This window comes from Amia ocellicauda, chromosome 21 (genome assembly GCF_036373705.1).
Source record: "Amia ocellicauda isolate fAmiCal2 chromosome 21, fAmiCal2.hap1, whole genome shotgun sequence".
NCBI lineage: Eukaryota > Metazoa > Chordata > Actinopteri > Amiiformes > Amiidae > Amia > Amia ocellicauda.
In genome coordinates, this window is record NC_089870.1 from 14,590,830 (window position 1) to 14,617,363 (window position 26,534).

The 26,534-nt window shown below is 37.5% G+C and overlaps 1 protein-coding gene across 1 annotated transcript in view; it reads left to right on the forward strand.

Annotated features, from left to right (window-relative positions):
* Positions 1 to 26,534, forward strand: part of LOC136716794 (MAM domain-containing glycosylphosphatidylinositol anchor protein 2) — a 186,002-nt gene that overhangs the window by 31,847 nt on the left and 127,621 nt on the right. Inside the window, exon 2 of the mRNA XM_066694181.1 lies at positions 23,861 to 24,000. Coding sequence (XP_066550278.1) covers positions 23,861 to 24,000 — 140 coding nt within the window. The remainder of the gene's footprint in view (positions 1 to 23,860; positions 24,001 to 26,534) is intronic.

Consider the following 26,534-nt stretch of genomic DNA (forward strand, 5'->3'; position numbering starts at 1 on the left):
TGTAAAATTGCTCGGTTAGCTCAAAAGAAATTCCGTCAAAGGCGGCAGCGTTCCTCTGCACTTCTGTTTTTAATTAGAGACGAGTATTTTTAATGCTCTTATGATGCGCTGAGGAAAGGCATCGCTTTGCTTGGCTTGTTGACTAACAGGGCAAGAAATCGGCCTGTGTTTGGCCCGGGGTGTCTCCGCATGCGTGGGTTAGAGCCGGCCTGCTTTCCATCAGACTCGAGTGTAATCGGTCTCTACTCCAGCGGTTGTTGCGGTCCTTTGAAAAGCAATAAAATAAAAAATATAAAGACTTTTTGTCCTTGAATTGCTTTCATTGCCAAGATGAGAGCGAGCGCTGTGGAAGCGGGGGGGGCATCTGGGGATATTTAGACTAGATCTCTGTATGACTCTTCTGAGAAAAAAAAAAACGACGACATTTCAGGCATCTTCTTGCTTCGAGCTCATACCAAATGTATTGATCAGCTAGTGACCTTCTTCAGTCACTTACCTGTCACTTCTTATTTATTTTTCTCCGTCAGTAAACATCCTCCCACACACAACACTCATCCTTCACTACAACAATCGAGAGAGAAAGTGTAGTGTGTGCGGTCCACCCTGTGCTGCAGAAAGAAATAGTCAAGCCTCCATAAAAACATTTGTAGCCTGGATTTATTAGTTTCATTTATAATAAAAATATATACACATGTCTATATAGATAGATATGGATATAGACATAGATATACAAATGTCTATATAGATCCATCTAAAAAAGATTAATCATCCTTTGGCAAAATTCTGACACACTGTCAGGCTGTGGGCAAATATTCTAAAACATTATATAAGAATGTGTCATGTGGGGTGTCTCTTTGTGTATCAGACATGTCACCTCATGAAATTGTAACCTAACAGACATCAGACACATGACATCCATTTATTATAAATCACATAGATAGGGATCTTCCTAAATATAACACTCAAATCTCCTCCTCTGGCGTGTTGAAATCAATTCTCCCACCGGCCCATCATTGATGTTGTTATAGGCCACCGAGGCATAGTCAGACTGTTTGATGAGAACAAAAGTAAAGCCAGTGAAAGTTGACACCAGCGGTAGCTTTAATCTGTCCCAAAGCAATACTTCATTCATTGACTTTACAGTCAAGGTAATTTGAATTTAAATAATGTTTGGAGTAAGTAATGCAGTCATCCATTTTATACTGCATTTACTGTATCTAAAGACTTCAGTGTATAAGATTTATACACACAATGTATAGGAGATTATGTAAAGCTATTTTGTTTTTAAAATGTATAATTTAAGAGCACAGATAAAAACAATGAGGACATGCTTGAAGATGTCACATTATTAGGACATTATTATACAAGTTTACCTTATTTTATTTTCTTGTAAGTATTTAAACAATATTTCTTTAGAACCACATTGACTCCAAACATTAGTATCTCAAACCGAGCAGTGCAGAAATCTGTTTGAAAGTCGTGTGCATGGCGGGTTAATGTTTGTTCTCCCAGGCAGGAGGTGTGGTAGTGTTGATCATTGCTGTCAATAAAGCATGCAGTGAAGAGTGCTTTAAGTTAAAAATAAATTACAGCAGCTTTTTCACGAAAACATTGTCTTCTGACCTGTTTGATGTTGCTCCCTTCTGTATAGCTGAGACTTTAATTTATAATTAACTTCCTTATTTTAGCCACATTTCTTTGCACACTGAAGGCAATTGTCTATCTGCCTGTCTATAGAGAGAGGGAGGGAGATGGAGAGGTATTCAAAATTAGGTTGACCAATTACTTGTCAAACTTACTGCAGAGTTTGGCTCATTTATTTAAATCCGGTTTGCACTATTATTATGGAAAATGCTACACCTTACCCCAGTGAAGTCTATCATTTATTTAACCCAGTAGAAAATTGTGTAGCATTAGAGAAAAAAATCACTACATTATGATGATCCTCGCGGGTCATGTTTACCATTATTTTCACCAAGAATTGCAATAAGCTGTGTGCATTTGGTTTACCGTGTGGATGGAAAAGATGGCTTCTTTCTGATACTGAAACAATTTGTATGTTCATCTCTATTAAGATATTGCAGGGCATCTAGAGTGTTTATCATACTCCTTCTATGGGAATAGACTGAGCCTTGAATTGCACCTGAGGGGCAATCTATTCTACAAGAGCATTGACCTTTCAGAAGTACAGTCTGCAATTGCTGTTCCCTTGCCTCCCAAGGAAGCCACTTTAACACCTCATAAAGTTTACAATGATGTGTGCTAATCACGCCACCAAATGAGACTGGCTGAATTGTTATACAAGGGAATAATTGAATCAACATCTTAAGATGTGTACCCTGATGTAGGTATTTTATCTGGAAAACCAGTTTTACTGAAGTCTTAACTGATGAATCCCAACTCAACCCAACTTTGTTTTGGTCTTCACCTTTGTAGCAAGACCTGGCTATTTTTTCCATGCAATGATTCAGATGCAAAAAGTTTCTTCTTGTTGATACGCAAAGACCTTGAAAATGTTTTACTAAGACATGTTGTTAATGAATATCCCTTTTGATCCCCATGGTAAGCATTTTGAAAGTTATTATGGATCAACAATAACTGCTGAAAGTGTGCATATTATTTATTGCTATTTCTGTCCTTTATTGATGGATGTAGTGACTCATAAAAGTGACTCTCTAACTATGGTTTGACCCTGGGGCTTTAAATCTGCAATCAAGAAAAGTTGTGTGGGTAAGTGTAATTTGCTGGGTGTATTGTTTTATTCTTTCTGTGCTTTAAAACTGCCCCAAGTGTAAGAATTTTCAAAACTGTTGGAGATAGATTGCACACCACTGTGTTCCTTAATGTGATCAACTTTCAAATGCCACATGTCAGTAGTAAGACTTAGCCCCCCTTTGTGGAGCAATATAATGACCAATAGTTGATCATTCTCCTGAAAACAAGTAGAAATGCAAGCATATCAATGTGATTGCTATCTATCGATCCATGACAAAAGCTTGACAGTGAAGTCAATTCTTATCTGTTTATCCATTATTTTTCTATGGCTGCTGGTGTTTGGGAGGAGCGTGGGTTGAGTCTGGAGGGGCAGAGCAATACTTCCTAAAGGACAGTTATATTTAGGTGAAATAAAGATGAAGGTAAAGGTCAAACAGTCATGGTTCAGTCAAGTTTTACTAAGTCCCTGGCTCGGTTGCACTAAAAATGCAGTCATTTTTTACATCGTTTTATACACACCTTAAACACTGTCAATGCCTTGCTGTTAAACTACCATTTCCATAAGTTCCATAAAACAGTTAAATGTCTGATGTCTACTTCCACAAGAGACTGTTGATTTATACCTCATAACATCATAGAAGTATGAAAAGGAGCGTAAATTGTTATTGATTAATGCATATTGGCCATGATGAATAACTGGTTGCACAACAGATTGAATATGCAACTGAAGACAAGATCTGTTTTACAGTCCAAGTAAATGCAAAATAGTGTAAAGAAAAATGTCACAAAATATATAACTAATACCTCTCCTTAACGCATTTGATGGTTCATAGTTCATTCTTAAAAATAACAGCTATCTAATCTCATTGCCACTTGACACAGTTTATGGTTGACTATTGGCCTTCATTTCAAGATAACTGGAAATAAATCAGTCCAGTAAGTCTCCAAATCTTGATGACAATCAAAACGATGAAGTCATTCTGAATGTAGTCATCTTGTCTTCAAGGTTATATCAATAGTGTCTTTAATAGAAGCTTATTTTATTTATGACATGAATCATGCCAAAACTTGCATAATGGTGAATTGTGAAGGTTAAAATATAGAATGCATCATAATGAATTTCTTATGAAGAATAATATGTGGGTTAGAGGTCAACTGAACAATACAAGGAGCAACCCCACCCCCTGAAACCCCTCTCTTGTTTTTTCTCTCTCAAGTCTTGAAGAGCAGGATTGCTCTCTGCATGTGATATCATATCTTCATCACATTAATCTGGCAGTGATAGAAAGCCAAGTCTCCAATGGCGCTTGAGTAGAGCTCCAAAATACAGTATAAAAAACAAGCACTATATTATCTTAATACTAGTAAGGAAATGGGATGTTTTCATTGACAGTTATGTTTTCAGGAGACACTGTTCAGTTGACCTTTAAGATCCCTCTGTTGATGAATCATGTAGCTGAACAGTATATCTTTTGGGGTGACCTCTCCCTGGCCCCAGATGATTAATAACTCCTGTGATTGTTGACCTTGCCATATCATTTACACTCTGCAACTTAGACCATAGCGTTACGCAAACCTACTCAGAACATAACTTTAAAGATTATAGCTCTGTAATATAAAGATTGAATAGGCAAGTAATTCCATATGTGCATTAAACTTCATTAACCTGCTGCTATTACATGGTAATTACGTGTTTATGATGTAGTAACTCCATGTTTTATTTATTATACACCATTTCTAAATATAAATTCAAGAAGTCTTTAGGAAAATGTTTCAATGGATATTTGTAACCTTTTCAGTGTTCCCTACACAGTAAGAAATGACAGCATTTCCTCAGTCATATAATTGTGTTATTACATAAGATAAGCAGTATTAAAATGCTGTAATACACTTCTATCCCAAGATGTAGAAAGGTGTTAAATTGTTAATTTTAAAGTATTTTCCCAATCTTAGTCATGGTCTTGTTGTACTTTGTGTGGATCGTCTTTACTTGAATGTCACTTAACAGCTAAATGATGTGATAAATGTCTGTAAATGTCATGAAAAGATGGCAACATCTCAAAAGATAAGTGTGTTGATTCACTCTAGATGATCTCTAAAAATTAATGAAGCCTTAAATTATTTACTTGAACAAGACATCAAGCTCTTTCTTTGCCTGGTCTTTTTTTTCTTTTATCTTACAAATAAAGTCAACAAAGTCCTACTCAGTTTTGTTTACCTCATATTTGCAAGCAATGCACATTGGTACTTTCAGCAATGATTGAAACTTTGAGAGAGTAAAGCTAGTCTCTAATGTGCATGAAGTAGTTTTAACATTTTTCCATCTTCCTTCAGATGCTTTCCTTCGGAGTCCTAAAATGAAATGCTGTTTTACCTCTTGGGGGGAAGAAAGCACTTTTGATCCTGTTCTATAACTGTCTCAAAAAAAGCAGCTTTGATAGTGTTTCGGTAGTGTATTGCAATCTGCTTTTAATGCTACCCAGTGACTACTACATCCAGACTTCAATGTGAAATAAACCTAAACCCTGGTCTCTGGGAAATGCATGATCAATCTTTCCAACAGCATCAATACCTTCTCTTTGTGAAAGAAATGTCTGTGAACAAAGACTTGCCTGTCTGTGGGTGGACTATTTTAGTGATTGACAGTAAATACTTTTATGATATTTTAATCTGTAAACCGGGATGCTATTTACTTGATTTCTTTCAGATTGAACATTTGAAGTTATGGAAAAGCTTATTTTTTATGCTTCCTTTCCTTACAGATTGAATGATGTTATCAACAGGTGTGACAAGTTTTGTAGCTTTGGCAAACTCACTCACTCAAATAATAGAATAAGCTAGACTTTTAGACTTTTACATGAGGTTTTAGTTAGATAAAGGCCTATAAATATTTTAACTGCATCTTTAAATTGTATAAACATTTTCAGTTTATCTTCTTGGCACATTTAAATCACCAATGCAGCTTTATGTTTATCAAGAGAACAGAAGTGCTGTATCGACCCTGTGTCATCATTTGTAGCAGCAACACGTTCTTGTCGATGCCTCCCTGCAGGTGTAATGCCCAACTTCTACAAATTTACCATTGGCAACTTCTCTGTAAATTAATTAGCTGTGAGGACTAAAAAAGGATAATGTGATTTCTCATACTGTCAGTCTTTCAGGATGATTAATATTATTGTTATTGAGTGTTTTTCTTTCCATGGGTTTTTGCAGCTACTCAATTTAAAGCTAAGTGCTTATATTGTACTTCTCCAGAGTACCGAGCTCAGAACCACATACAGATTAAGGTTTCCCTGCTATCTGACAATCAGGCAGATTGTATTTCGTTGAAGATACCTGTACAAAGATGAAGGAAATGATAGAAACATGCAATAAATATCCGTTGCGACAGTGCGTTCATAGCTGTATTTCAATTCCCTGTATTTTACTGTTCAAATGACATTTTGTCATGGAAGATTAATGGAATAATCTTGCTGTCTCTTGTCAACTGTTTCCTAGTCTTTATGGTTGAACAGGAACCTGAAACGTGACTCTGATAGAATTCAATTGCTGTGTGAGAATGTCATGAGCAGCCTGTGATAATTTTCAGCACGTTTTTAAAGCTGTATTTATTGTATTTTCTGTCTGCTTCATAATCATTATGGATTTTTTTTATGCTTCTTATAAGGCAATACAATTATCTACTTCTACAATTACCTACAATTGTAATACTAGTGCATAGATTTTGAATCTTTACAGCATTTATCAGCAAACAACTATCTAGCTATAGCATGACCTCTGTTTTCCTTAATTTCATTGTGTAGATGATTTTAGCTTACATCCTGGTCATTGTAAGATACGGTTTACTGCTTTTCTTCTGAATAATCTTTGGTTTTTGAATTTGTGGTACATAGAACTTTGTATTTTAAAACAACCACTTTGGAATATGATGTTTCTCACACTTTTGCATGAAAAGCATGATGGCGCCTCTAATGTGATTCACCACAGAACCACAAAAGCCGCTGGACAAAGCAATGATTAATTTTTTAATGTTAACGATGTCCACCTTTTCATGGAATTACCCTGCAGCACAGTTGATTTCACCTCAGTTTACAATGCTTACATTTATCCAATGTTTCATGTTAGTACACAGGATTTGTATGGTGCGGTTGATACGGGTTTATGTATTTGTGGTCTGCTTAGTATTATTATTATTATTATTATTATTGTTTCTTTTTTAATTACATTGTCGAGCCTACACTACTAAAACACCATCAATCTGTATGATGATAAAAATAAATCTGCCAAAATCACAAATCATAAGGATTTGTTACTTTAGTTTGTTCTGTATTAGTGTCTATCCCTTGCATTAATTTTGCTTGTACCTTAATGTAATATTTAGGCATATACATTAATTAAAAAAGCCCAGAACCGTATAAATATTTCTCAGAGTATTTTAAATGGCTCTTAACTACACGTTTAATTGTTTTTATATCTATGTTCTAAAATTATCATCACTGTACTGTTTAAATTGGATTTTCCACCCATAAATTTACAACCCATAATTTTAAATAAGTGTCTTATAACGGACACACAATTAGAAATGCATATTGTAGAGATGTATCCAGCAGAATTCTGTACACTCTTCTAGGGCAGGTTGGATTATTACAGCTCACTGTTTCCCTGGAGTCTGGTGTGTATCAATAACTTCAGGTTTCAAAGGGGATTGCTGGCCAGCACTTCTACTGGAAAATATAGGCTATATCCCAAACCTTCACAAGTGTTACACTGTGCTTTCTGCAGCTACCCTAATGCAGACATATGCCTGTGTGCTTCCTTTACGTTTGTGTCAGTATATAAGCCAGATTTAATTTTCTTGTATTCATCTATTTATTTTATTTTACATTCTCCTGCTGTCATTTATCTTCAAGTTCAGCAACTGACATGTGCCCACATGTTCCAAGAAATGGACAAATGGTCTCCTTGTGAGCTCAATTTGTAGGATATGTATTTCTTGGTTTGTTTATTTATTTAACATTACTCGTGATTGTCGTGCTCACAAAAGCTGCTAGAGCTGGAGATGGAGATAGAGTTGACAGTCATGTCAGAAAGCACACCACGTCGTCTCTGGAGCCACATCTCGATGTGGAGCTCAGATCCCTGTGGCACATAGCTCTGTAATTCCACTGAGCAGGACATTCAGATTATGTCAAATGCTGAGAAACTGTGATGCTTTTGTCAGGTCAGCTAATGACTACTACATATGGAGGAGGGTGGTAGACTGTGACCATCAAAGCCTTCTATGAACTAAGCTGCTTTAAGTTTCCTTGTTTTTGTGATAAGTATCTTCAGCAACAACAGGTACCCTACCAGCTAGGTAAAAGGTCAGCAGGACTGTCAAACTAAATACACCTCTTCGGTAGTTGTGCACCAATTTTTTTTTCTCAATTTCACTCCGGATTACGTGTTTTTCCTGTTATCCTAATAAAGCACTGAGAAAACAAACATTTATTTGCTCACTATTACACCTATTGGCTCTACTATAATGTTGGCTGTTGTTTTAATTGCTTTTGTGCAGATTCATTTAGTTTCCAGTAAAGTGGGCCAAGTGTCTGTTAACTTTGGATTGAGGCAAGGATATAATTAACCATTTCCCTACAAAAGGCTCCAATTTCTAATAGTCTGTTTTCACTCCCCATTGTTTGCGTCACTTTGTGTGGCATAATTGTCACAGCTTTTTAAAAAATGTTAGTGCACAAATAATATTCCAATGCATGCAAAAAATGTTTTTTACTCATAGGTGAAGAGAAATATCCATGAGTTCAAAATTAGCAGTGACTAAGTGCTTTTGTTCTTTCTCTTCTTGTACAATAGCGTTAAACGACTGCCTTTTTCCACTGAGACAATAAATGGAATTGAAAGGAGAACTGTTTTAAATCGATTCATATTGGAATCCTGTAGAACCAATGCAGCCTAGATATTCTTTTGCTGTTTTGAATAAACAGATGAAACTGCAAAAAGACCACTCATTGTCATTATAACCATCATATCTTGCACTTTTCATGACAGTTTTTATGATTTATTAATTTATTTATTTTTATCTGACACAGATTACATGAGAAGTAAAATGAGGGGGGAATCACAATGCAGATATATGCGCTACCCTACTGGAATATTGCAGGAAAAGCCACTTTATGAAAACTAAAAAGAGATTGCATTAGTATAGCATCTCAGCCTTCTGATTTACAGCTTATTAACTTCAACATGTTTAGGCTACAGCATAAAACCTTATTAAGCAGAGTGGGCCTTGTAATATTACTTGTTAAAAACAAATGAGGTAATCCTAAACCTAACAAAATGCAGTAGTATATATAAACAGATTTGTTTGCTGCAGGAAGCAAGCAATTCCATTAAATCATTATTTTTGCGCCTCTGCTTTGTTATTGAAGGTTTTTTTTTTAATTCAGGCAAGAGCAGACCATAGCATCAGTGAATCGACCTAATCTAATCACCACCTTACGTGTGGACAGTATGCTGTATTAAAGGATTAGGTTTACTAAACTATAAGCTGCTTTTCTAAATTTCATTATTTTATATTCATTATGTTATAGCATTTAGACTTTGATTTTAGAATTTGTGCGGTTTTTACTTTGGCAGGGACTGAATTAAGATAGGGAATATACTGTGTTTTGAGTCAGTTTCTATACCTGTTGCTCCTAAAGGGCTATCTATTGCATTTTTGACTTTAGGTGTAAATTGAGCTACTTTTTTGAAGGCAAAGTATAGGTTTGTTGACTAGAGAAGTATCTATTTTTTTTATTTGTAATGCTTTAAATGCTTGGGAGTTGCTTCTACACATTTTAAGAAGCCACTGCTTTCCAGCACACACATTATATTCATAAGATAGGTCTAATAGGATATGATCAGTATGCTGGGAAGTCTTGAAAGGAATCATTGTTGGCAGCTGAACTTTCTCTCATGTTGCTCTGATGATGAACATGACTTTTGAGAAAATGAATCATGACTGGATGGCACAGTATGGCTGCTGCTACCAACCAGCAGTACAGAAAAAAGTGGCCGAGAGAGGCAGGCTCTCCTGGTGCGTCTAATTTTACAACGCCAACTGACTGTTAGACTAAAAGAAAAATCTATATGTTCCCAGTGAAGAACTACAGTGGAAATCTTTGAGATCTTCCACAGCATCTGGAATTTAGGTAATTTATTTAAAAGTAGGCCTACATGTTATAACTTATAATTAAACTATGATAATTATTTCACTAATAAAGCTTACTAGCACTCTGCCATCTTAAATCAATTAAAGAGGCACAGCAATTGATATTTCACTACTAATAGAGGCAGAAGTGGCTAAAATGCATTAGAATAATACCCTTAAATTTAAATTGATTGTAAGTATAGTTTAATATTATAAATAATTGTCTGTGTCCAATGCCAGTAAGAATTGCCTTTGGTCAACCTCCTTTACATATGTGTGAGTGTTATTATTACTTTGTAAATGTTTTGTTTTTGAATATTTCATTTGTTTCATAATTTCCCTTAAAAATGGAGAGCAGATCAAAGGTACAGGGCAATTTCCTGAGTGGTGACTCTGGTGTGCTGGTAAATGAATAAAGATGTTATGTTTTATGAATATGGCTTTGAATGTTTCTCAGCTGCCAATAACTCTGACATGATCCATTCGAAGCTTGCGTACTTTCTATTAATGCAAACTTTTCACATGTGATTTAATACAAGACAATTTCCAAGAAGATTACATAAAACAAGTAAACAAATACAAAACTTCAGAGCTATTTTTTTTCTGGACAGTCGAGAAGAGTCATTCTTAATCAACAAGCCTTGTTCTGCCCAGAATGGGTTTTCTGTTCTGTGGGAATTTATAATTTGAATTGTAAATAACATGTTTATTACATATTAATGTGATGGCTGTACACCAGCATCTGTTCCCGTAATTTACCGGCAGCTTGTCTTCTTCTTCAGTGTTTTTTCACCCCCTATACCTCATAAATATCAGCTTGATTTTCATATTCCTTTCTTCTGTCTTTTGTAATTTTTGATATTGCTGGATGTGCAAATGTTGGAAGATGTACAGCTCTTTATAAGGTTGCTCCTTCGCAGAGTCAGCTTTACTCCTTACTTTCTTATTTAGCAGTATAAACCAAATACAGAACGTCCTGTTTATTGCCATTCACATTTGATATGGATGTGACTGCATGCTCCTTTCGTTTCCCGCATTAACTATGAAACTGCTGACTGGTATTACGTGTATTTTGAATTCAGAATCTAATTTAAAATGCTGTTAAAGGTGAAGGGAAATCAAACAAACAATATACAAATATACTCTGTGTTCAGAAGCTGTCACTCCGAAGGCTATAAATAGTGAGATTCTTTAATATATTTCTATTACTTTGTTATTCCACATGGATAAACCACATTAGCCTAGGTCATCGCAGGAATTATGAAAATAAATGTATTTTTTTGTTTGTGTTTTGTTTCTACATTCAGATTAGATTAGCTGTTGACATGTCATGTTTTTAAATTCAACAATCCTTCGGTGTTGGGCTACGTGCAGTTTAGAGATAAGTCTGCTGATGGTTTTCCTTGGCAGCGAAATGCATTACATATAAACAGAAAAAGTATTTGAAGCTTAAACTTGAATCTATAAATCTAAGGAAATGTCACTAAACACTGTCATGCTTAGTTTATGAAGGTGCTTTGCCACCACAGACATGTAATGCCCTTTATATGAATACAAATAACTTTTCATCGAGGAACAATTAAGCTTTTACAAGCATTAAGTCAGTTTTGCGCTGTACTGTAATTGCTGACCAGTGTAAAGCTAATCAGTCCGTTGCTTTGTGGTTTTGACTGATTGCTGTATGGAGAATTGATTCAACCCCGTGCTAACCTGGCACTCTCCATGCTCTGTGCTCTGTTCCCCTGGGGTGGGCTGCCTGCCCAGTCCGGGTACGGCGTGTTCGGAGGAAATCACCCCATCCACGGATTCATCACCTTTAAACGATCTTCCATCAGACGCTAAGTTAATAAGCTGTCTGTCCCTATCTGGGACACATTTTATTCATGGATTAGTGTAAATTCATGTTATTGGTTAGATTATCATAAAATATTACTATATTCTGATCTCCTAAAGGCTTATTTATTTAAAAAAAAAACATCGATATGGTAGTAGTTCAGAAGGTGCACTGCTGTGGCGTACATGTCATGTTCCATAAGACACAACATTATTGTCATTATTACAAACGTTCTTCAAACATTTATTGGCGGGGATTCACTACTATTATATGTCTTCCTGACCCATGTTTTGTCTTTCAGTTTCTCTGATTTTAAACTGTACTATAGTAATCAGTTTTATTTGCAAAATAAACTTGACTGCTGAACGAGGAAGGATTTGTGAGCGAAGCAATACAGAGATCTCTTATGTTTTATTGTATGTTATGGTTTTGGTGTTATTGGGAAACCTCCAGTTAACCTTCAAGCCTCCATGATGTGCCGGTGATTTATAGGGGTTAAAGATTGTTTATTTCCACGTATGGCCATTTTACGGAGGTTATTTATGGCATCAGGTGGCAGTTACTTTCTTCCCCTGCCTGGCTTTCTTGCAGTTCGGGTTCCTTTCATATACCGAGCGAGCATCCATCTCAGACATGTACAGCTCATTTCTGCCTGACTCCTTTTAATGTCTGCCTGAAAATTAGGAACCAATTTTTTCTCTTGTTTGTTTGCCAGAAATGGCCTTTCCACACCCAAAATACATTTTATTTAAAGAAAAAGATAAGCCTACATTAGCAAATTATGTTCTCTTGAAACTATGTCCATTCTTTGAATCCAAAAGAAATTACACAATACATTGGTTAGTGAATATACCCTGCAAGTAACATTAAAACATAATGCAACATTATCTCAGCAGTATCAACATGTATGTGTGTTAAAGTCCAAGCCTGAATCAATTGCTGAATCAATCAAATCTATAGACATATTGTTTTCTTGGGCACACCTGCTGTTTGAATTGTGTTTAAGGGACAGATATTTGAGCATCCAAATTGCATAGTATATTTGTGGATACTGTATCTTGGTAGAACAGCTGCTGTGGATACTTGTCAGGGTTCTGAATTACCACCCTGTTTCATTTGTTTTTTAAATGCTGGTCTGTCAGATGAATGTCTTAGTGGATCACAACAATATTTACAGTCTATTTAATCTATGCCAGGGAAAACTGCATAAATAAAGAATGGGGGACATGGATAAATCAAGGCCAATATAATGCGTTGAAGTAAGTACCGATTGAGCCCAAGAAACGTGCAGTTTTAGATGAGGTAAAGAGAAGGTATCAATACCTCAAAAATCCCCTTAAAAACATGTGGGTGTCTGGGCAGTTAATGTAGAAATAAATGTACCCAAATGTTTTTCAATAAGGAAACTACTCAAACTGGATATATAAAACCTTAATTAAATCAATAAATATTTATAATATATATTTATAAATGCTTAATATCATCTTCTGTGTGTTTTGTATGTGCAACAGAGAGCAAGAGACGTTACTCCTTTGTCCTTTGAAAATGCCCGGTGCTCCATTCTACCGCTTTAACCGCTCTGATTCAATATTAAACAGAGAGCAATGAGAACACCTTTTTTGTGGGAATTAGGTTGAAAAACATTAAGTTAGGATGCGTTATGAATTGCCACTGACACGGAGGATGAGATTTTCACAAGGCAATAAATAGGTTATCAGCTGTGATTAATGTTGACTACTAAAAATTATGGGACATTTTAAAATGCAATTGCAAAGACACGCACACACACAGTCTTTACAGAATTAGCAGCAGTGTAATGAAAGGTAATGGCTAATTTCACTCCGGTAATTTAATTGAGGCTACATAAATCAACGAAAAGGGACTGTGAAATCTTATCAACCACTGTAGCTTCGCCTTGTGCTGTCTCAATCCTTATGGTGTTGAGCCTCTCCTTTTTCAACACTCGCTCTCATTTATTTTTCATTACCCGTCGCTGCGTGGACCCTGCCAATTGAAAACCCTGGGTCCAAAGAGTAATCATCTTTGCCTTGTTTGGCAACCGCACTCTACAAATTAAATGGCAGGAATACTTGGCACAGAATGTGAAATGTAAACGGTCAAACAGTTTCATAACAGTTCCCAGAATTTCTAGCTCACGGTATTAAGGATTGGGGATATAATGTAAATCCGTGCCCTGCCCAGGGAATGTAATAAAGCATTTAGGGAAGTGTCATGATTTCAGGGGTTAATCTGTGTCCAATGAAAGTAAAGTGAGAGTTTTAGTCTGCCAGCAGGAACCATGCATCCTCTCTCGTGCCATGTGTATCGTAGTGTTGATCAGAAAGCTCAGAGGTCCTTTCAGCCAATCATATTCATTATCCTACCGGCAGATATCTGCTTCGAATCATAAAACCCGACTATAACAGGATTATTGTAGCATCAGCCACCCCAAGGCAACCCAACATTAATGTCAATCGTTTTTATTGGTTTGTATTTGAATGTCCATACCTGGGAACCTTTGTGATTATTAGTGACCCTGGAACTTCTTATTCCACACACCTCAGGGACACAAAAAGCTTTTCTTCTACACTTGACAGGAGTCCCTGAATATAATTGTATACGCCTCTTCACTTTGCATTTCTCCATTTGTAGTATCTAGATATATGTAAGCTTGTTACATACATATCAATCTATTGCCTATAGGCTATTTATTTTGTATTCACTGGAACTCAAATGCACAGATATGTTTCTGATTTGATATAACATAGACCAGTAGCCTATATGTTTAGTATGGTTTGAAAAACGTGGGAAAAGCACATTGTTTAGTTAAGTGAATTGATTTAAATTAGGTAGCTAGATTATCTAATACATGTTGTACTGTTATAACCAGAAAACATTGCCAAATGTTAAGGCATTTGCATCACAGCTCACATTGCTGAACTATTAAAATGAATAATTTAAAATGAATAATTTAAAAAAGTTAAACTGTTTGGTTCATCAGGTTACAGCTGTAATTGCAAAATATTGAGTTCTTAAGCATAGTTTTCTGGAGATGACCATATTGTATACACAAGTGTTACTTTAAACAAAAAAGTCACAACCTTTATAGTTAATTTGAAATTGTAATTAATGGAAGAGGTTGTGACAATATTGGGAAAAAATTACATTTGCATGCAAAATACGAGAGTCTGACATGAGATGCATTAGAGTTGACAGGTAATGTGTATTACTGCTGTTTTTATGCCATTTCTGTACTTCTCCTAATAGGAAGGTATCTTTTACATAGCCTAATGTTTATTAATGATTACTTAACAAAGTTGTTAAAGTTGTTGTGTTACGTAATTTCAGAACCTAACATTGTATTTTGAATTTAATGTAGGTCTCATTTTGAATGAGTGGAAGGGGGTGGGGGGCGACTATTCAAATCATCGTCGACAACAGCTTTGCAATTATTGATAGTCATACACATCACTATTTGTGACTGTTTTTTATTTGTTTTTTGGATTATTATAGACTGCAACTGCGTAATTGACTGCTGTTGAAGCTGCCGTTTCCCTGGGACTAATGCATAATTTACTTCATGTTGGCTACGCAAATTCCTGCAGTCGATTCCAAACCAAGATAACCATTTTAATTATGCTGTCTTCATGAATTTAACCGACCATTTTCAGCCTAGTTATTGAGATTCAGAATTAGGCATAGTATTATACAAAACTAGCTATAAAATAGTTCACCTTTTTGTCCTTGAAGTATTACCCTCCAGTTTTTTATTTTTGTGTTATTCTTTTATATCTGTTATTGTTGCTAAACCATAAAATAAAACACAAATCCTATGCATATGTAACCGAGAAAGGGATGACTTGGTCTAGCATGAGATGTATGCTGTCAGCAGGCCTGCCTGCCTACCTACTCCTTGACATCTTCGGCACATGACTGAGGCGCAGTGACAGTGCCTGACCACAGCTGCGGTGACTACAGCGGTGTATCTACATTATTAGTGTAACATGCTCCTTAATAGGAGGCTGCTCTCCCGAGTCGCACAATAATCCTCCTGGCAGTGAGAGCGGCCGGGAGCTTCCGATTCCCACGGAGAACACAGAGAGCGCCTATTATTAGATGCCTGTGTGAGACACTTAACAAGGGCCCCCATCAGCCTGGTTCATGTCATTGTCTCACACTGCAAATCCGAGCTCGCTCCAGGTAACCAGGTCAGGCCTAATGAACAGCTTGAGATTGATTCTCTTTCGCAGTCACAGACAGTCTTCCTCTCGGGGAGTGCAGTTCATCAGCCGGGAGCTGCGGGACCTCGTGTGTTTGTAAGAAGAGCACCTTGAGGTGGCTTGTGTATTGAACGTCAGACATGTTGGTAATCCTTTCTGTTGTAGAACCACAAAAACCCTACACATCATCCATGTGCTCCTTTTCTCCTCTACTACTACTACTACTACTCATAATATTTTAAAAAGCTTAAAGTAGAATGCACTACCTTACGTTCTCTAGATGCATGTCTTTAACTGTAGTATTTAAACACATTTACAACAGCTACCAGTTAATCATCTGCAAAGGTCACTCAGAATTATGCAAAGCCGTGGTGTCTGGTTTTGTAAAATCATTTGATGCCTTGGGCTTACTTAATTCATGATTCACAGAATAGTATTTAAAAAAAGATAGCACAGTAATCTACTGATAGGTGCCACAGTTTTTCACCGTACTATCATTGACCGCACTATTCGTTTCAATACTTGTCCTATTATTAGCTTCTCTCATCAATACCACTGTGGCCAGAACCCGAACAAGAAGCATCCTACTCGCTATAACTTTATACTCCAAAAACAAATTAATTTAGCACTTCTAACATCAGCCTGACATCATGCCATCAGCTTCAGCTTGCTGTCACTTGTAATATTTTTAGCCGTAGTTCAGTAGTTAGGTTTTTGAAATTCCAGAAATAAATAATGAAAAGGGATAAGTGCACGGCTTCAGTCCTTTGAGTGCTAGCTGCAGAATTGCAAGTGCTTTTAGATTTATAAAAAAAAATAAAAAATGGAAAACATTAAAAAATGAAACTTGAATAGGCAGGAGCTAGGACAAATTATAATACTGCTGACTTTGAATGTCACAGAGATATTATGTGCCATTAAAATAAATTGGTGGCTTTAACAACACGTTGTAATAAATGGCTACAGTTAAAAGAATGCACCTTTGAGCATGTTGGGTGATTTCTTCCCTCACTTAACTATTAGTCTTTTTTTTTTCTATCAGTTGTTTCTTCTTTCAATACTTTGTAGGAGATTTGGGTTGTTAGTTTCATTTTGAATACATTTTTAAGCGGTAACATAAGATCTTAACACCTTTTAAAGCAGATGGATGGAGTTTGAGTGCATTACAGCAGTCCCCCTTGGCTTGATTTGGCATGAAGAGAATGGGAAACGTATTTTCACCAAAGCTTAGGTCACTTTTCTTGTCGTAACATTCATTTAATGGACATCTTTGTCTCACACAACTCACATTCAGCACAGATCTCTAAAAAGCCAAAGCATATTTCTCATTTCAGAATCTCCTGCTCTGCTTAAAATGTGTATTCTTTGGCTTAAATGTGTGTGTGTGTGTGTGTGTGTGTGTGTGTGTGTGTGTGTGGTGGGGGGGGGGTATTGTGCGGAGGGCTAGAAAAATGAGATATTTCTTACTGGCTGTCCTGCTGTTAGAGAAGGGACCAAATCCAATTTGATCTCCTCTGGTGTTCCATAATAAGATATTTTTTTACTGTGCAGTGTGGACAGCACTAACTGTCTAATGGTAATGCTGTTAGGCTCCCCTGATGTTCCCTGCATTTAAACTGCAATACAAGCCCTTTAGACGTCGAGATGGTCAGTTCAGGCCTCCACCGATCCTACTAAACATCACAGCCGCCTCTGGGGGAGTCTCTGATTGATTCCGTGTAGTTTATGGGGACCAGAGTCAGTGCTCTGGACCATCGCAGAGAATGCGTAATAAAGTTACCACAATGAGAGGGGTAGCCAGCATTCATATCTGAGGTTACACTTGGTTTACTTTATTGGATTGACATATAGCCTTAAGAGCAGAACTCGCAGGGCTGCGTGCAAAAGACCGTCTTGCAAGGCACTAATCCTGCGCTGAATACTGATCTGTGTGGAAAGCAAGATAGCGGCGCAAAGCTCTGGGCTCAAACTGAGAGAGCACAAACAACTGGCCCTGCTCATGTGCAGTGGGGAGATCGTTTTATAAGGTGGTATTAATCATTAGCTGCAGGTAACTGGCTTCTCAGCACACATGGACAAATTTATCATATTGTTTTATTAGGCAATTAACAAAGATGCAATTGCTTGCAATGGTTAACGGTTGTGTGTTTTCTGTTTATAATAATGAATCTGCTAATCCTGTGAAGCAGATCATATTTGTTTGATCAGTCATTGGATAGGTGTTGGATCTCATAGGGTATATATCAGTCAATAGTTTTATTATATTACCGAGCTTTATACCGATTATTTAGCAACCCACGCTTAATGCATGCCCAATAAAGAATCCTTAAAATATTGCTGTCAGATCTAGGCCTCCCTGTGGACTAATTGTAGGCTCTCAGGGTGGCAGATCGTTACTGTGTGTTGTGTCCTAGGGTTTGCACAGCAGTCACAGCCGTTCTAATTAACTGGGCACTGTGTGGGATACTCCATCATCACCTTTATTTAATTATTATTATTAAAAATATATATATATCTTTCAGAGTCTGATACTCATTATTACAGTATATAAAGGAGTAATCTAATACACTTGTTATTTAAATACAGCAGTTTGACTTACCGCAATTTGCAGTTATGGCTCTCGGTGATTTACACGAATGTTACGACTTCTCATACACGTACGGCAAACTTGGGCAGCTCACAAACATACATAGGTCACCCAGTCAGTATGATTTCTTGGGCCGATTTGTACTAAATTGATCCAATCTTGGATCTTGAGCCAGTTGCATTGTAATAAACAGATCAGGACTCTGTCCCGAGGTTGAAAAGATAGATTAAGTGAACCAAACTTCGCTGTATCCGAACTAGAAATCAAATTGAAATGTGTGAAATTAAGTGTGTTTTAAGTGATGTTTTTTCCAACCGTCAGTTTTCAGCAAGTTGTTGTAGGTAACATTATTGATGGTGATGAATCCACAGCAAGTCGTAATTCATACAGTGTCTTCAATAATTGTTTCTGTAATGAATCATTTTGTCTGCTTTCTGCCGGAAGAAAAAAAAAGAAAAGCTTGTTCTACTCGAGAAACGGCTTGTTAAACTCTATATAAATAAAATACATTATCAGGCCCCTGGCATATAGGCTACCAGGTAACCATAAATACCCTACTGCAGTAGGTTGGGGTTACAGGGGGTCATTGTGTACAAAAAGTGATAGACATTCTTAGTGAAAAGTACGTATCTGTTTACATATGCTGTAATTACACCGATCAGCCATAACATTATGACCACTGACAGGTGAAGTGAATAACACTGATAATCTTGTTATCATGGCACCTGTCAGTGGGTGGGATATATTAGGTAGCAAGTGAACATTTTGTCCTCAAATTTGATGTGTTAGAAGCAGGAAAAATGGGCAAGCGTAAGGATCTGAGCGACTTTGACAAGGGCCAAATTGTGATGGCTAGACGACTGGGTCAGAGCATCTCCAAAACTGCAGCTCTTGTGGGGTGTTCCCGGCCTGCAGTGGTCAGTACCTATCAAAAGTGGTCCAAGGAAGGAAAAGCAGTGAACCAGCAACAGGGTCATGGGCGGCCAAGGCTCACTGATGCACGTGGGGAGCGAAGGCTGGCCCGTGTGGTCCGATCCAACAGACGAGCTACTGTAGCTCAAATTGCTGAAAAAGTTAAAGCTGGTTCTGATAGAAAGGTGTCAGAACACACAGTGCATCGCAGTTTGGTGCGTATAGGGCTGCGTAGCCGCAGACCAGTCAGGGTGCCCATGCTGACCCCTGTCCACTGCCGAAAGCGCCTACAATGGGCACGTGAGCATCAGAACTGAACCACGGAGCAATGGAAGAAGGTGGCCTGGTCTGATGAATCAGGAGTTCAGGGTGTTGACTTGGCCTCCAAATTCCCCAGATCTCAATTCAGTCGAGCATCTGTGGGATGTGCTGGACAAACAAGTCCGATCCATGGAGGCCCCACCTCGCAACTTACAGGACTTAAAGGATCTGCTGCTAACGTCTTGGTGCCAGATACCACAGCACACCTTCAGAGGTCTAGTGGAGTCCATGCCTCGACGGGTCAGGGCTGTTTTGGCAGCAAAAGGGGGACCTACACAATATTAGGCAGGTGGTCATAATGTTATGGCTGATCGGTGTATATTCATACTGTACAGTGTGTATCATCAATTGTTGATTACATTTTTTATGGTAATTTCTATAAAAAGTTGGTTGTCAACCCCTTATTATAGAATTAGAATTGTCTGAGAAAATCAGATTCAACTTACAGTGCCTTTTCCCGAGACATAACATAGTCTTCAACTGTTATGCATTTTTCCAATATCATTTTTTTTTTTTTTGCTTAATCTAAGTTTATGTTCATAACTTTCCCTTCTTTTATGATCCATCAGGTGCATTGCAACTGGAGATAACCCCAAGTCCCACAATTACATTTTTTTAAGCATCTGAAAGCTTTTCAGTTGGCCCACTAATTAAGCATTTGCAATCAATTTTTAGATGTAGTGCAAAACACCTTAGTAAATTGATTATTTTTTTAATTGCTGGATAAAAAGAATTCCATCTTGAGAACATTCACCGCAAACTCATTAAAAGTCTACAAATCGAATGGTTTTATGGTGTAAACAGTGTCTTGAGGATAAATGCAATATCCTAGTCATAGTGATATGGACTCCAGGAATTTGAGATGGCTTTCCTGCTCCTCTGCTCAGCTTCAAATAGTCAGACCCTGAAAAAATAGCAAGTAGGCTGTAACTCTTTGAGTGATAGTTATACACAGGTGTGCATTTGAATAAAGTTGGCATTTTGGTGTTCGAGGTATTTATCAAAAGTATATCGGAACATTCCAGAATGTTGGGTGGCACGCCCAACACGACTCAGATTCAGTGTCACTTCAGAAGTTGCCCTTATCTTATATCTTTACAAATTGTCATCTTTGTGACATGTCTGGGAAGATTTTCATTAAGCAGATGCCAATTTTAAAATCTTTGCAAACAGTTCTGAAGCTCTTAATTGCTGGCAGAGAGCAGGCGTTGCCGGTGTTCCTCTGTCATTAGGCTCTGAGGAGTGCTTGATAGGAGGCCAAGAATCTCTGTTCCCTGGGCCCGTGAGGCGATACTGTTAAGAGAGAGGGCAGCATGTGATAGATTATTCTTTTAGGGAAGTCAGGGGTGGGGGGAACCCATTTTCCAAAAATAGGAGACATAATTACATAGAATGGAAAGCAGGCCATGCTTCATTACAGGCATCCGGCATACAAAAGAAAGCCTAGCACTTGTTTTCTTTCCTGCAGTTTTAACATATGCGTGCGTAACCTACCTCTTGCCATAGTGTTGAATCTTGCGTACAGCCGATCAGATCTGTACAGGGGTTTAAGTGACCCAAGACAGAATACAGCTCCTTTTATTTCTTACTTTGGTTAAAACCCTCTTATTATTTTCATATTATTTTTATTTCTCGGCAGACGCCCTTATCCAGGGCGACTTACAACATAAGTGCAAAAATACAGTAAGTACAAGGCATCAATCATTACAAATTCAATTTAACTAAAACATAGCAATTCAAAATAATAAGTTTTACAAATTACAATTACAATTTACACAAGTACAGTAAGTGAGGTCCTACATCCTGGACGGTGAAAGCTACGTGCTGTCAAGATGTAGGGTCACAGTCAGGGGTTATGGGCAAGGGAGCAAGGAGGAAAACAATCAAGAACGCAAGAAGCATAATAAAACTGTGAAGTGCTATCTAGCAGGGATAGAGGACTAATATTACAAGTGCTGTCGGAAAAGATGCGTCTTGAGTAGCGCCGGAATGAGGTCAAGGACTCTGCTGTTTTGACTTCGGTGGGCAGGTCGTTCCACCATTTAGGGGCCAGGGATGAAAAGGAGCGGCTCTGGAGGAAGGAGAGTGGAGAGGAGGCAGAGTTAGTCTTCTGGCACTGGAGGAGCACAGTGGTCTGGAGGGGATGTATGGAGAGACGAGTGTCTGAAGGTAGCTTGGTGCAGTGTGGTCGAGACGGTGGTGGGTGAGGGTCAAAGTCTTGAACTGAATGCGTGCCGGTATCAGGAGCCAGTGGAGGGAGCGGAGCAGTGGAGTAGCGTGTGCGAATCATGGCAGAGAGAATACCAGACGAGTCGCAGAGTTCTGGATGAGCTGGAGCGGCGGGTAGTGGATGCAGGCAGGCCGGCCAGGAGGGAGTTGCAGTAGTCCAGGCGGGAGAGGACCAGTGACTGGACGACCAGAGAAAATATACCTGGTGCATTGTGGGAGTGTCAAAGTGTAATTTATACAAATTTGTTTTACTGCTCTGTATATATTTAAAGGCATTTTAGTTAGTGGAACATAGTCATTAGGTTTTATGTAGCTCCTCTTGAAGTGAAAACGAATTGTGAAGTAATTACAATAAAAATACAGTAGTAGTCCATTGATGTCCTTTAGTACACTCCTGTCTGTTTGCAGTGCAGCTAGCCTTTGATCTTGCACATTACATTTACAGCCAGTTTCTTCACACTAAGTAAACATTCATTCAGTAGCTATGAAATGAAAGTGCAGGCCATTATTACTTTACAGTTTTAAAACTGGCCTTTACTACCCCAGAAGCATAAGGTATTGGTTACACTAGAAGACACTTCATGGAGCTTTGTGTACTCGTGTGTTTTGTATTTAAATTCTGTAATCATTTTTTCCTGGTCTTCTCGTCACAACTTCATTTGCAAAATAATGGTGTTTAGCGTAAGACTGCTGATGTACTGAAGCTGTGTTACCAGTTTTATGTTTCCCTCTGTGGTGGAAACTGGCATTTATTGTAGTGGGTATGCATTGTGTTGAACTCATAAACAACATTATGATTTAAGAAGAATAAAAAGAAAGACTGTATGCATTCAAAAGTCATTAACATGGGCCATTCTGCCTCAAAAGGTAATTTAGAGACATTATATTTCTAACTCTGTCTTGCTTTCTAACATTAGAATATGTTTTTCCTAACAAGGAGGAAAGGTTTATCTCAAAATGAAAATTTGTCCCTTTGAGGAAACACTTTCTAACCACACTGACATTACGCAAAGGCTCTTCAGGTCGAGCAGTTCAGACATTAAAATGTTATAAGGAAAAGGCATTTTCTTTTTTGTGAGTGTGGTCTATTTGGAAAAAAAAGAAAATCAATACCAGGAAAATTGTGCTGCGCCAGGCACAAGTCGAGTCCTGATCATTGAATAAAATCAAGTAAGATATGGTTATGGTTGGTTCTATGTCAAATATAGAGGCTGATAATCTATTTTTATTTATTTTATAAACTGGTTTATTTGAATCAACTCCAATTTACACCTGAAAGGTTGATAAATATTATGGGTTGCTGCATTGATGCTGAATACGTTGTGTTTGGTCCCAAAGTGTGATAAAATACAATGAAATGAAGGTTTACTGTTTGCAATGTTTCCCCCCCCCCCCAGTTCCCAGTAAATAAGAGTATACAGGCTTTGGTTGAGTTAAATTAAATGTGTAAAAAGTATAAGAAACCGTGTAAATCATGAAAACACACTTTGTACCTATGCACCTATTATATAAGCAACCCTGCTTAGAAATATACAATATGTGCTTTACAGCATAAAATAAATGTATTAGGATTTGGAGACACTTGTCACTGTTTTGTTCAGTTTTTACGGTGTTCAAATTTACTGTGCAAATGGCATGTCATTTTCAGTAATGCCAAACAGCAGGCCTGTCATTTCCTTCAGTTGTTTGTCAGGTTAAATCCTGTTTACATGTGCAGACAATGCGATGCTCAAATGGCTGTTGGTAAATTTGTTGAACTAGCAATTTAACACTTTGCTTTGATGATGAAGAAGAGGCCATTACCTTCTCCTGTGGTCTCCATGCTGACTGCTCTTTTTGTCTCCTTGCAGCTCCCCCTACTGTGCGCATCGTGCATTCGGGCCATGCATGTAACATCGAGGAGGAGCGCTACACAGAGAGGGTGTACACAATAAAAGAAGGGGAGACCCTGGAATTAACATGTTTGGTGACTGGCCACCCGCGACCACAGGTGAGTTAACCACCTGTCTCCCACCAGCTACGTGAATCTTAAGCAACACCTTGGTGGCTCCAGTCTACCCACTCACCATCTTTATTGTGCCCTCCGGGATAACACTGTACCTGTGCACATCCCACACCTTCTTGCATTTTTCTACAGGATTAAATCTATATACATTGACTAGTGTGAATGTTTTCCTTACGTGTTTATCATGGTTATTATGATGAGCAAACAAAGGGAGTCATCTGAATGCAGAACCATTTGCAAAGAAGTCTTCCATTAATGGACAAGGTCGTTCTCAGTTATGTCCCTTTCTTAAGAATGAAAACAAACACTGTTTTTCAGATGTCAGTTGACTTCACAGCCACATTATAGAAAGTCTCACTGCCGTGTTACTTAGACTGAATAGGATGACTGAAAGAAAACCAAGAACAGTGTGACTGGTGAGTGATTGTGTTGCTTTGTTCTCGTCTTATGGTGTTAAATAATTGTTCATCAGATAAATACATCAAAAGCTTTAAAAAAAAATGATACGGTTCAGTCAGGGAGATTATAAAGAGCTCACGGTCAGATCAATAAACAATTTTGTTCTTTTAGTTGCATATCACTTTGTATGAGACGGAGAAGCACTGATAAAAGCGCTTAATATTTTGACAGACTTGAAAAACTTTTTCAATAGGGCACGTTCAAAACTAAAAACTATCAAGATATCACTTTATTATTAATCTGCGATGCAATAAAGCATGTAGTGATAGGAAATTAATAAGCATGCTAGAAGTATCACATTTTTTCCCAGCATTTTGTGACAAAGTGGAATTAAAAATATAATTGCTTACTGGTGTGTGCTCAACAAAGTTAATTCATTTTACAGCCCATGTCATGTTAATCTCTACCATGTTCCTAATTCAAGATTTGTTGCTTTAATGAGAGCATAAATGCAGAAGAATAAAAGCCACTTTGGCCAAAATTGATATAGTGTCGAGAAATGCAAATACATATGACATTTTGCAGTGTGGAGATGGATTCTGCCCAGAAATTGTCAGATTTTACTGAGCATGTTAACAATCAGAGTGAGCTCAATACAGTAAAGTGATCATCATAGTCACGTTATGTAATAAAATTCATTATATCTGACTAATAACCTCCCGGGGTTTGAGTTGGTCGATGTTGTCTTAATTAATATTTCAGAATCTTTTGGTCTCTTTTGGTCCATCAATAGCCACAGTAGTGCCTCATATGATAATGTATAACCTGTATTGACTTCTATTGCAAATTAAAGGTCAAGCTTTTTGATTAAGCAATATGACAGTATAAAACCCTGTAGTGGACGTTTCATCAACAGTAGATGCTAATTAGATTTCGAAAAACATAAAACCTTTAAGTTAGCAATAGACGAATGGCTTTTTAATCTGTATACCTGTACATATCTTTAAAATTCTTCCTTTTGAGAACTTAACATTAAACCATAACCAAAAGTGTTGGGACAGGCCAAAGCGTAATATATATATTAGCATTACATGAACTTCTAATATCTTCTGCATTTTCTTTATCTGGAAGTCTCATCTGTTTTTTAATGAAGCTAAGGACTTCTGTGAAGCTTAGAAGACAAACCCATAGCTAAAGGCAATGCCACAGGCTACTCACCAGTCATATATGGTGTGCTGGCAGATATTGATGTCCTGTTACAAGCCTTTGGGTTTTCGGTTCTGTGTACATCTCAGAGCTCAGCATGTATTGAAATCACACAGTAAGACGATGGTGAGTTCTGCTCCTTAAGGCTTAAAGTGTAATTTTAAATTAATATATAAAATGATGGATGGAAGTAAAAAGTCAAAAGATTTTACCCCAGTGGGATACTGGTTCATTGCATCAGTTTTTATGAGACTTCATTAGCGTCACACCCTGCACCGTGGGATCTGACAGTGTGGCCAATGAACTTACTGTGAATGTACTGAAGGACATTTATGAACTATTCCATCAGTATTATTCAACGTAGACAGGTTGATTCAATTGTAAACACTACATTTATTGATGATTTTCATCCTTGTTTAATTCTTTTGATGTTTGTTGAGGCTGGTAGGCAAAAAACACTTTGTGCGTTTTCTGAGACTGACCCCCAAAGCACCCATTGATTGATATACTGGACAGGGGCCAGCTAGATTCCCCATCCTTCACATGCAGACGTTCTAGCCTATAAGGAATGCTGCTCTTGTAATGAAAGCAAGACTAAGATCAAGCCCAGAGAATTTTCTTTAAAAAAAAAAAAAAACTAACATTTAACGATTTTAAGAGTGTCCTGTTGTCATGCATTTGTCATGTTGCCCTAGTTTCATATCCTTGCCCACTGGGTAATGTGCCTTAGTTTAAATGTGAGACAGTTCTCACAGTGAAAAGGTGTCCTGTCCAAGAAAGACATGTATTGATCGATTGCTCTTCCTTGTAGATGCTAGTTATCTGAGTGGAGACCAGTCACTGTTTTGCATGGGTCATTGCTATCAATCACATATCTTTTGATTCTGTGCAGTTTTTCCCACACATCTTGGTAC